The 11,658-nt window shown below is 24.9% G+C and overlaps 2 protein-coding genes across 2 annotated transcripts; both read right to left on the bottom strand.

Moving 5' to 3' along the window:
• Positions 1-3,107: 3,107 nt before the first annotated feature.
• LOC130982732 (heavy metal-associated isoprenylated plant protein 12-like) lies at positions 3,108-4,506 on the bottom strand. The gene is made up of 3 exons (XM_057906807.1): positions 4,305-4,506; positions 3,753-3,828; positions 3,108-3,641 (listed from the first exon to the last, which is right to left on the bottom strand). The coding sequence occupies exons 1-3, from the start codon at positions 4,308-4,310 to the stop codon at positions 3,301-3,303; spliced, it is 423 nt and encodes a 140-aa protein (XP_057762790.1). The 5' UTR covers positions 4,311-4,506; the 3' UTR covers positions 3,108-3,300.
• Positions 4,507-10,190: 5,684 nt separating this feature from the next.
• On the bottom strand, positions 10,191-11,277 carry LOC130979450 (heavy metal-associated isoprenylated plant protein 12-like). The gene is made up of 3 exons (XM_057902897.1): positions 11,041-11,277; positions 10,832-10,907; positions 10,191-10,718 (listed from the first exon to the last, which is right to left on the bottom strand). Exons 1-3 carry the CDS (start codon positions 11,044-11,046, stop codon positions 10,399-10,401), a joined length of 402 nt encoding a protein of 133 aa, XP_057758880.1. The 5' UTR covers positions 11,047-11,277; the 3' UTR covers positions 10,191-10,398.
• Positions 11,278-11,658: the final 381 nt, after the last annotated feature.

Genomic DNA, 11,658 nt, shown 5'->3' with positions numbered 1-11,658 from the left:
AGTAGTACAGTCATGATATGAAATTAATATATATCATATGTGATGATGATTCAAAAGAAGTACTATTAGTCTTTGGTTCTATTTTCTATTTTTTATTTTTAAATTTACATGGAATTTAATCAGTATGATTATAACTATCTTAATAGTGTGCATGTGAAAGAATTGACTCTAATGACTAATTAATATGATAATATAAGTGGATGGCGACGTAAAAAAAAGTTCGAATATGATTTTCATGTATTAAAAATGTATAGAGTTTTGTACAATCATTTAATTAAATTAAATTTAAAAATTAGTTTTTTTTTTTGTTGATATAGTAATATACCATTAATTGTTTGTGTGAACTAATTTTTATACTGATTGTATATGTATACATGAAAATCAAATAAAAAAACTTACCGGTAATTAATTTCAAATAAATTTATATATTATGTTTTCTATATAATAATAATAATATAAGTATTCTCATGCACATTACGCAACTATTAAGATTTACCGATTTAGTTCGAATATATCACAGCAACTAGCAAAGCATTGACAAAACAGTAAAAAGACAAATAATCAATCATCTAAAAGGCTGTAATTATTTATAGGGAGAGGGTATAGAAAAATAAAAATATAAATTATATTTGATAAATAAAATATAAACAAAAATATTATATTTAAAAATATTAAATTAATATATTTTGTGTATATTATAATAAAAAAAATATAAATATTAATAAAAATATAATTTATTTTTTATTATTTTTATTAATTTTTTATTATTATATTTTTTATTTTAATTTTTTTAAATAAAAAAATAAATTAAATTTTTATAATTTATTTTAATTTATTATTAAATAAAATATAAGAATATAAAATTTTGTATATATTCTTGATTTTAGAAAGAAACAAAGCCAAAGTTAACTAGCTAAGTACGAAACTACGTGTTGAATCGAAAATGATATTTTGGTAATATCTTACATTTATTTCGGCCTTTGGGTCTCTATTCTCCAAGTCCATTCCCAAGACAAAACCGCGTCCTTGTATCGGTTACTGTGTTACTGGCCTACTGCCACATTCGTAGAACTTGACTTTTTCCTTATTTATCAATCAACTATATTTTTGTGCTACTGGTTTTCGTATTTAATATAGGATATTCTTTAGTGGCTACAAAAATGAGTTTTGACTTTTGAGTACATATCTATAGTTATTTGAAACGGATTTTAGTTAACCAAGTTGGATCTAGTGATTAGTTTATTAGTTCGATTAAATAAATGTTAGAAATTTAAATTTTGTCTATTACATAGGATGGATTAGTTTTTGGTCTTTTAGATTAGGAGATACTGTAAAAAAATATATATTTTAGTTTTATATTAAGGTTATTTATTTATACATTATTTGAATAAGAAGAGAAGACAATAAAAAATAGTTACTGCATAAAATAATGACATATTTATTTTTATTATAAAATAAAATATAAATATTTTTGTTTGTTTATTTTAATTGCTTTTTGAAATATTATAAAAATTTATAAATTCATACAACAATATAAATTATTTATTTAATAAATGTAATGTTTAGAAGTGAGTTTATATTGTAATAACATATTCAAACTGTGTTGAAAGTTGAAACTAAGTTTGTAATTAACAATTAATAATAACAATATATAGCTAAGGGTATTATTGGAAAAATACAAAAACTAACACCCACACTCGGTTGTTTTTTGGCTAGTGATAGGAAGAAAATTTTTGTGGTAACTGGTAAGACCCACATAAAAGTTTTGTTTCCTTTTTTTTTATCTAAATAAAATAAAATATATTTTTCTATTTATTTTCTTTCATTTTATCTTTTTTTCCATCATTTTTTTCTCAATTCAAACGATGGCTTAGACAGTAAAATTTTCGATAAGTATGTTTAGTATGTATGTCGTGTTATTGGGTTATATTATCCTCTTATATCTTGACACCAATTTTAATAAAATCAAGAGTTTTTTGAAAAGAAAAAAAAATGGTTTTCAATAAAAAAATATACTATATAAAAAAAACCAGTTATTAAATTAGTTACTAAATATTTATAGATCAATATATGAGTTATTTAATTTATTTTTAATATATATTTTTACGAATAATTAATTTAGTAGTTATTGTTTATGTACACATAATATTAGTTAATATTAGTTGTATCAAAAGTAGCTAGATTTAGAATATTTTAATTTTAATAATTTTTTGTTACGCTAAAAGTTTCTCAAACATATTTTATATATATATATATATATATATATATATATATATATGTGTTTTATGACATAATTATTTTATATTATAATTTATTGAAAATATATTTATCTAATATAAATATTAAAATTATCTAACAAAAATAATTTTTCAAAATTTTTAAAGCAATACAACTTTATCAAACATTCAAGTGTTTAATCTAAAAACCTATAATTTGACACTAGTATTTATTCAAAGAATGAAAAAGCATCCGTCATGTTCTGATTGCTGATTTTGGTTACCTTGCACAGTCAAAAAATTGTATGCTTCAGATAGAATATTACACAAATAATATTATATATCTTTTAATTTTTCACGATATTTTTTAGTAAGTCAAAATTAATCTATTATAAATCTAAGTTTTATTTAAAAATTTGTTGCTAATCATTAATTAAATTTTTTTTTTTATTTTGAGGTTACAGCATGTGTCAACTGATTACTTAAATTGGTAAGACATTATAAACTATAAAGGATAAAAAGCTCTGACTTTTATATAGATTTTTCATTGTGCAAAATTAGGTTTAGGGAGTCATGCTATTGAAATATCATATGTACTTTATAATGAAGATATAATTGTGACTTACCAGTTTAAAAATAGTTAATTATATTTTAGATTATCTTATGTGTATACGAAAATCTATCACTAAAATTAATTATCAGTATAAAATATATGCTGAAATATAAATATATATTGAAAATAAATTAAATCATATATGTATTTATACATAAATACATTGATGGTTGATTTTGGTGTACGAATAATATTTTTGTTGTTTTTTAGTGCGACAAATTTCATTTAACTTTTTAACAAACACAATAAGGAAGGCAACAAAATTATTCTTACAGAGATAACTAACAATGCACGCATCTTTATTCCAGTGACTTATGAAATAAAATAGCATTACCACATCAAAGTTTCAACGTGTAATCAAATCAAATAATATAAACATCATCACAAAACTAATCCTTACAGCATATATATATTACATAGTAGGACACACACCCTTGATTGAAATTAAAGTTTCTGCAATTTTATAATAATCTAGCAAATAACACAACCATGGTGATCTTCTTCTGCATGTCCAACATAGTTGTAGTAACACTGATTATTATTATATAGTGGTGGCCCCATTTGATAGTAATAATAATTAAGAGGAGGATAGGCTTCATGGAATGTGATGATTGGATCTGAATTTGATGATGATGATTTAATATTTGTTAAAAATTCCATGCCATAATATGGGTTCTCTTCTTTGGCAGGTCCAACAGAAACCATTTCAGCATTACACAATTTCCTTAGCTTCTCTACAACATCTACTGGATCCACCTCCCCAATTATAGCAAATTTCTTGTTTTCCATGTCCACAGATATTGACTCAACCCCTTCAACATTAAATAACAAATATAATTTAATAATTGTACATATGATTGATAATTAGAGGTGTTAGCAAATTAAAGAGAGAAAATTAAGATCAATATAAATTATATATATACCTGAAAGGCTAGAGACTTTCTTCATAGCTTTTTGCTTGGTTCTATTATCATAAAAGTCCACCTTCAAAACTACTTTCTGAAACATACATTAACAAATTAAGGTACATGTTAGGACTTATAGTACGTACATTAACAAAGTAATTATTATTTGGATAAAATATATATTTTGTCTTTAAAATTTGTCAAAATTTTTAAAAATATTCTTAATAAGTTTTATTTTGTTTTAGTTTTATCTTTAAAATTTTTTATTTGTATCAAATATATCTCTGATAGCTAAATTTTTAGAAAGTTTAAGACCAATTCAGTAATAATGCATAACAACTATGTCTGATTTGTTTATGTAAAAAATTATTTTTGTAAAATTATTACTGAATTAATCATAAATTTTTTGAAAAATTAGCTACCACAGATATATTTGATGTATTTCGCAACTTTTGAGATATAATTAAAATAAAATTTAAAAATATTTTTAAAACTTTTAACAAATTTCAAGAATAAAAAATATACTTTACTTTTATCAAATTAACCAGCCTAGAGTTCAATAATTCTGACCTTCATTGTTGATGAAATTTGTGAGAGCTGAGTAAATTTTTTTGTCACAATTGCAAATTGAAAGCTAAGGTAATTAAGTAGATAGAGTTGTAAGTAGGTGAAGGTGGTGATGATGTGTGTTGCAATGAAGCTAAGTTTGAGCAAGACACACTTATATAGAAGATATAATTGATGAGGATGATTCTAGCTAGCTGGTGAAGTGAAAATATATATTCAAGTCAAGTCAAGTCAACCCCAAGTCAAGCCGAGTAGTATGTAAAGTAAAGTTATTAGAGCATTAATTAGATATTTAGTAGCTTAAACTCAAAATCATTGATTTAATTAAATAAAAAAATGACCATCACTCTATTCAATCATGTGTCTATCACTATTTACAACGCGGAAGCTGTGAGAATAGTACAAAATTTGCACCTTCATCTATCATCATCCTTCAAAGCCATTGCTTTAACAAAAGTGATCCATGAAATAACATAAGCGTGTAATACACAAATACTTATTATTGAAGCCTTTTTCCCTCTTATCTTTTTCCCTTTTAAAAAGCTAAGAATTGTTACAATAGCTACCACTAGTTAGTTACACGGTAGAGAACAGATTAGTGAAAAGCATATATGTATATTTGTTGTATATATATATGCCATTTGATATAATCTATATATTATGTAAGGTCTCACATCGGTTGGAGAGAGAAACGAATCATGCCTTATAAAGATATGAATATCTTTTCTTAGCATGATGTATTTTGACGAGTGAGTCAAGAAGCAAGCTTCGGTTTAAGCTGTTACATAATATATTTATTGATCTTTAATCCTTTATTTTTACGAATTTTAAAGATGTTATTAGAAAAAATTTAGCATAACTTAGTCTATAAAAAAAATAAAGACAAATAAACTCATGTTTACCAATATGTTTTGCATAAACACACGCCAATCATAAATTGTTAGGTAGGAACTGTATATATAATACATTCATCTCTTAATAGTTGCAATTCATTCAACATATTAGAAATTTATGTTTACCAAAAAAACAAAGGAAACTTTGATCTGATGAAGAATGATGATTCAAACATTAATAGAAAGACCAAGTCGCATAAAAAGACTTTTTCAATAATCTGTATAATGTTTGTATCAAGCTTCAACGCGCAACGCTTTTGTGGACTCGTTGATTGTTGTTGCATGCACCCTTATCAAATCCTAATTAGCTTTATTTCTCCTTTCATGAAATTAAAGTTAATCGATCATATATTTGAGGAAAAAGGTGTAGCAATGTTATTGTCTTTTTCTCCTTTAATCTTTTCTCATGACTCCATCAAAAGTGATGTTTTGTCAATGGGAATCCACCGTGTAATTTCGGATCAACAGAAACTAGCTAGAAAGTCATCGTGACCCTGGAGAGAGTAATGGCTTCAAATCCAATTTTGCGGCGAAGAATCACTTCCAGTAAAGTTCTTTGCAATTTCTCTATACTGTTTAGATATACTACTTCCTCTGTTTCTCAAATAATAGTGGTCTATTTTTGAAAATTTATGACAATTATTTCAGTACCCTTTTGAAATTAAAGGTTTACATTCTCTCATGTATTATTATTATTATATAAACTAGAGTGAGACCCGCGCAATGCGCAGAAAGGTAAATTATTTAGACTATATAGTATATTTTAATAAATTTTATATTAAAAATATTTTAGAGAACATATTATAAATAGATTTTGAATTTATTTATTTTTAAAAAAGACACAAGTTATTTATATTAGAGTTATACAAAACTGTATTTTTTTTTTCTATTTTTCGATTTGTATTAATAGCTACATTTTGTCTTTTTTTTTGTGTTTTTTTGTTTGTAAATAATGAAAAAAATAAATGAATGAGAATGAAAAACATATAAAAATGTTATATTAAATTTAAGGATTTTTGACAATTAGTATAAGAGATTAAGAAATGAAGAGTAGTAAGAGTCTTAATATGTATAAGTTGTAGAATTTGAATATTTGTAACTAAAATTTTTTATAATTATTATTATTATGACACTTTTAATGTATGTTTATTGCATTTAATTAGTACTTGATGTTTTAATTGAATAATAATATATAAGAATTTTTTGTTTTAATTTTTTTTAAACATTTTACTAAATAGTGATTGATTGATTTTCATCTAGCAATTTTGGATATTAACTCTTCCGGTCTGTCATTACCACTGCAAATCATTCTACAACAAAGAGAATAAGATATAGTCAAAGAATGATAATCCATTTCAAGTAAATTGTGGAAGCAATACTGCACATCTACACATGTGGAATAACAATTTGAAAAAGAGGAACACCTAAATGTAAATTGTGAAAGAAGTACTCCACATGTAAAATAACAATTTATAATTTGATGATGAAATATTGCAATCGATAGAATATAGGGAGCAATAATTTTAAATGCACAGAACCATTTACAAAAAGAGAAATACATAAACGTGTGCTACTTGTAATGAGTTCACAAATAAATAGGGCTATTGAAAATAATATTAAACAATGAGAAGAGTAAACGGCAAAGTTGAAAATCTTTAGGAAGATACCTGGGACAAATTTCCTACGTTGGTGGCGCCGAATAGTAACGTTGGTCTGAGACCCAGAATCGAGTTCTGGCAGAAAACCGCAAGAGGAGGAATGGAGTTTGTCCTGATATCTGCAATTTATGCAATGCGACTCCGCCGGAGATGGACATCGCGATTTACAATTTGTTTTGAGGAAAAAACAATGGCTCATGGACTGGAAGAAGATGGAGGAAATAGGATAGGACTGGAAGAGGATGGAGAAAGTAGGATCTTGGTACGGAGATGTGCTAAGAGGGTGAGGATTTGAGAAAGGTAATAAGCTCTTTGGTTTTGAGAGTTTTTTGTTGGGGTAAATATTAATTTGTGTTTTTGTTATTTTAGAAATAAGGATTGATTTGGAAAAAGTTAATTTGTTGGTTTTTATTGTGTTTTTTAGTTATTTTTTATGTTTTTTATGTGAAAATAAAAGTTGATTTGATAAGATTTGAGTGGTGGATTCTAAAATTTTGCCAAGTAAGTATTGGTGCTGACATGGCGTTAATAGAAAAAGAAAAATAACTTAGAAGCAATGTGGCTAAACCTATGTACCTACTTTTATATATTAAGAATAGATAATAGGTCTGTTTTATACAATTTTTTAATATATATAAAATAAATATACATTTACTAATGCAACATATAGTTAAAGTTTGGATAAATTATTTGCAACACACATCAATAATACAAGGTGCACTTAAATATAATCAATAATTACGCAAGAATTTATCAAGTTTTATAGCTCAACGAGAAAAAAATATAATGATACAATAAGTTAAGAATTTAATTTTGATGTACAATCAATACAAAATAATTTTATACGTATATTTAATTACGTAACGATAAATCATAAAAAATAATTATCTTTGACATTAATCACGTAAATAATAGTCTAAAAGACAAATATCATTGTATAATTGTGCAAAATATTTTATAACTCATAAAGTTAATTATTTAAAACTTAACTCCTTTATATTCCAACAAAATATGCAGAAAGATTTTTTTTTGAGAGTCACTTAGATAAAGATGTCAAAAATATCTTTTTTTTAAAGATGTTTTTTAAAACTTAAAATTTAATACATATAATCAATTAAATTATATTATTTTTATTAAAATTAGATTGGACAAATCAGTTTAGTAAAAAAAATTAATAAATCAAATTTTAAACCGATATAAATTAATATTTTTTATAAAAAATTACTACAATATCCTTATTATAAAACACAACTAAAATATCCCTATTTTATATAATATTAATTTTAAAATTTTTAAATTCTAACCCTAAAACGACACGACAGAGAAGAAAATGACTAGAAATTAGGATTCTCAAAATTAATATATATAATAAAAGTATTTTAATCATTTTATATAATAGGGGTATTGTAGTCATTTTTTATAAAAAATAATATTAATTTAGACCGATTCAAAATTTAATTCACTATTTTTCGGGTCAAATTAATTTGTCTAACCTAATTTTGACAAAAATAATACAGTTTAAGTGATTATATATATTAAATTTTAATTATTAAAAAATATCTTTAAAAAAAGACGTTTTATGCGTCTTTATGGGAGCATCCCCTTTTTTTTTATGTATTACATACATGTATAATTAAGTTTATTATCTGATAACATATAAAAAATAGTAATTTATTCTTCGAAAATACTGGAATAATTTAATTTTGATTTGTAATGATATTTCTATTAGAAAAATAGCGTAATTAATTATCTTTTCTTAATTTATAGGGATCATATAACATGGTTAAAGTAAATGAATAAAATATATTAATAAAATAAAAAAATGTTTCTGTGAATTCTCTACGTTTAAGTTCATCTCATCACAAGAGCACGTGGGACCTATTATATATGGTTTTTTAGTGAGGCTTATGTACTCTTGTCTGAAAAGTTTGCATAATATATATTACCTTAATATATAGAACAGCAGAGTTAAATAATTAAATGTACAATGTTGAGAAATTCGAAATCAAGCTAAGACTAAACTAAAGGTAATATCATTAAACTTCATATCATAGAAAAAATGCTATAAACAACAGTTAAGAAATAAAGAGAGGTTTTTTTTGGGAAGAAAAAGTTCAACACTAAAATAGAGTAAAGAAAGCCAAAAATAGCACAAAGAAGAATAAATAATTCTAATATCATTTTTCACATAACCATCAACAACATAAATTATTTACTACACTATTCTGCAGTACATGAAAAAGTTTGAGTCACACAATTAATAATTTCTATTGTTTTATTTTAAAATATGATATGCCGTAACCAAATGTTCATATAGTTTAGAAGAACCCAATTAGCTAAAACTTGCGCCTTTTTTTCTCATCGGCATTGATCTCTAACTCTTAAAATATTCTTTCAAAGTACTGAGGGTAATCCATACCTGATCAAATTCCAAAATCCATGCACATTACACCTGTCAAAGGTACTCACAAGTAACAAATAAGTGCTGTATATTTTTAACATCTTTCTTGCACAACACGCACAAATTATCATTATGTGATAAAATTTTCAGCCTATTTAACCGATTCTTTATATTGATCCGGTCTATCAAAATAAATCAAGTGAACAATTTGATTTGAGGTGGAACTAAACTTCTCCAAATTTTCTTTGTGAATATGAATCTCAGAAATTACTTATCCAAAATCTCTTCTTACAAAACCTGCACAAATAAATTAGTTGAATAAATAAAGAGAGCTAACAATAGAATCATTTTTAAATTTTAACACTTCTATAGATTAAGAGTATATATATAATTAGTAATTTAATAATAAAAGTTGGATAAAAAAGTGAGAATGACATATATGGTGAAAAAGAAAAGGTTGAAGTTACATGCAAAAAGAAAGATGAGAGGACAGAGGAGTATATTAAACATATATAAAAAATATGTTAATAAAAGATGCTATCAAAAAAATTAATCATTTTTTAATATTATATATATATATATATATACCAAAATATCTATCGGGCCGAATATCTATTAAGCCAAAAGTCCAACGAATAATTTTTCGAATATTGCAGAAATATAAAGTAGACTATCATTTTAAATAAACAAGCTCCATTTATATTTTTTAAGGAGAATCGAACTCGAGAAATAATTAAAAGATACATTTGCTAATTCCTTTATCTGTTTGTGTTGGTTCAACGTTGTGTACTAATCTTTGCCTTTAATCTTTTCAACACAAAGGTTAATAAAACGTGTATAATTATTTATAATCAATGATGAAGGAACTAAAAAGCCGAACCACCAATAAGACTACTATAACAGAGTATATCAGAAAAAAACTTGTGCGCCATAGAACTGAACAAAAATCTCTCAAAACTTCATTAGTTATTACTAATAACGAATAACATATAACAAATCAAAACTTGGCATAAAATTTTACATCCATGAATTGAAGTACCAACATATATACTTATCCAGCACACATTACACTTATTCTCATTGATGAGAATTTCAATTTTCATGTGATTCTTCATCATAATCATTCCATAATAATAGTATTTAATCTAGCAGATCACACAGCCATTATTATATTCTTCTTCACCACCAGTTGTAGCATAATGGTATGGTTGATAATGATATTGTGTAGTTGCTGGTCTCATTTGGTAATAAAGTGGATAAGCTTCAAATATCTTTGCAGCTTCTTGTTTCTTATTCTCTTCTGGCTTCTTAGCTTCTTCCTTCTTCTTCTCTTCTTTAGCTGGCCCAACTGATAATATTTCTGTGTGACACCATTTTCGTAATTTCCCTACTACATGTACCGGATCAATTTCACCAATTAAACTCATTTTCTTGTCCTTCATGTCTACAGATACTGATTCAACCCCTGCAAAAATAAATAAATAAATATTACAAATTAAATTATATAGATGCAATTTAATGTTCTCTATTTATTAATGTGCTAAATAAAATAAGAGATGGTAGAATTATTTCAAGTACCTGAAATGCCAGAGACAGTTTTCATAGCTTTTTGCTTGGTTTTGTCATCGTGTAAATCCAACTTCAACACAACTTTCTGTTGAACAACACAAATCAATAAAAGATTTTATTAGCAATAATATTAACATATCATACATGAAACTAAATAATTAATAATAAACTAAATACTCATATTATATACTTTATTTAATGTAGTATAAGCTTCTTACCTTCATTGTTGATTAAGAAATGATAATGAAACTTGTGATCTCTAATTAAGTAGAGAGGCTAATAAGAAAGATTGGAGTTGCAAAGGAATATATGTGTATTAGAATTGAAGTGAAGGTGGTGAATTGAAGCAAAGTGTGAGGAAGATTATATAGGAAGAAGAAGAGGGTAGAAAGAGAAGAGGGGTCAACTGAGTCAAGGGGAAAAGTAGTAGGAAATTGGTTTCGTGGATGGATCCCAAGAACTCAATAATGATGAGGATAGTCATAGGGAACTTTCTTAGATGCTTGCTTGGTTGGTATTCATTCATTCATTCTTAGCTGGCACTTGGTAGGTCCATTGATTGGTAAAAGACTAGAAGCTAAAAAGTAAAAAAATTATGATAGTTATAGTGTTTAAAAAGTGGTGTCTAATATTTTAAAAAAATATTAAAATTAATATTTAATTTAAAAAATATAAAATAAATAATTTTTAAAAATTTAAAATTTATTATAAAAGATAAGTTAGATAAAATTTAGATACTATAAATTGGTTAAATTATTATTTTTTATGGATTAAAAATTGTATTTGGCAAAAAAATTGACACGACAAAATAAAGACTAAAAATTAAAAATTAAAAA

Source organism: Arachis stenosperma, chromosome 5 (genome assembly GCF_014773155.1).
Source record: "Arachis stenosperma cultivar V10309 chromosome 5, arast.V10309.gnm1.PFL2, whole genome shotgun sequence".
Lineage (NCBI taxonomy): Eukaryota > Viridiplantae > Streptophyta > Magnoliopsida > Fabales > Fabaceae > Arachis > Arachis stenosperma.
This window is presented reverse-complemented; position numbering and strand designations above follow the sequence as displayed.

Bases quoted from the DNA above. Each gene is read 5' to 3' on its own strand.
- LOC130982732 (XM_057906807.1), bottom strand. The intron at 3,642-3,752 runs GTATATATATAA...TTAATGTTGAAG, and splicing joins GAAAGTCTCTAGCCTTTCAG to GGGTTGAGTCAATATCTGTG.
- LOC130979450 (XM_057902897.1), bottom strand. The intron at 10,719-10,831 runs GTACTTGAAATA...TTATTTTTGCAG, and splicing joins AACTGTCTCTGGCATTTCAG to GGGTTGAATCAGTATCTGTA.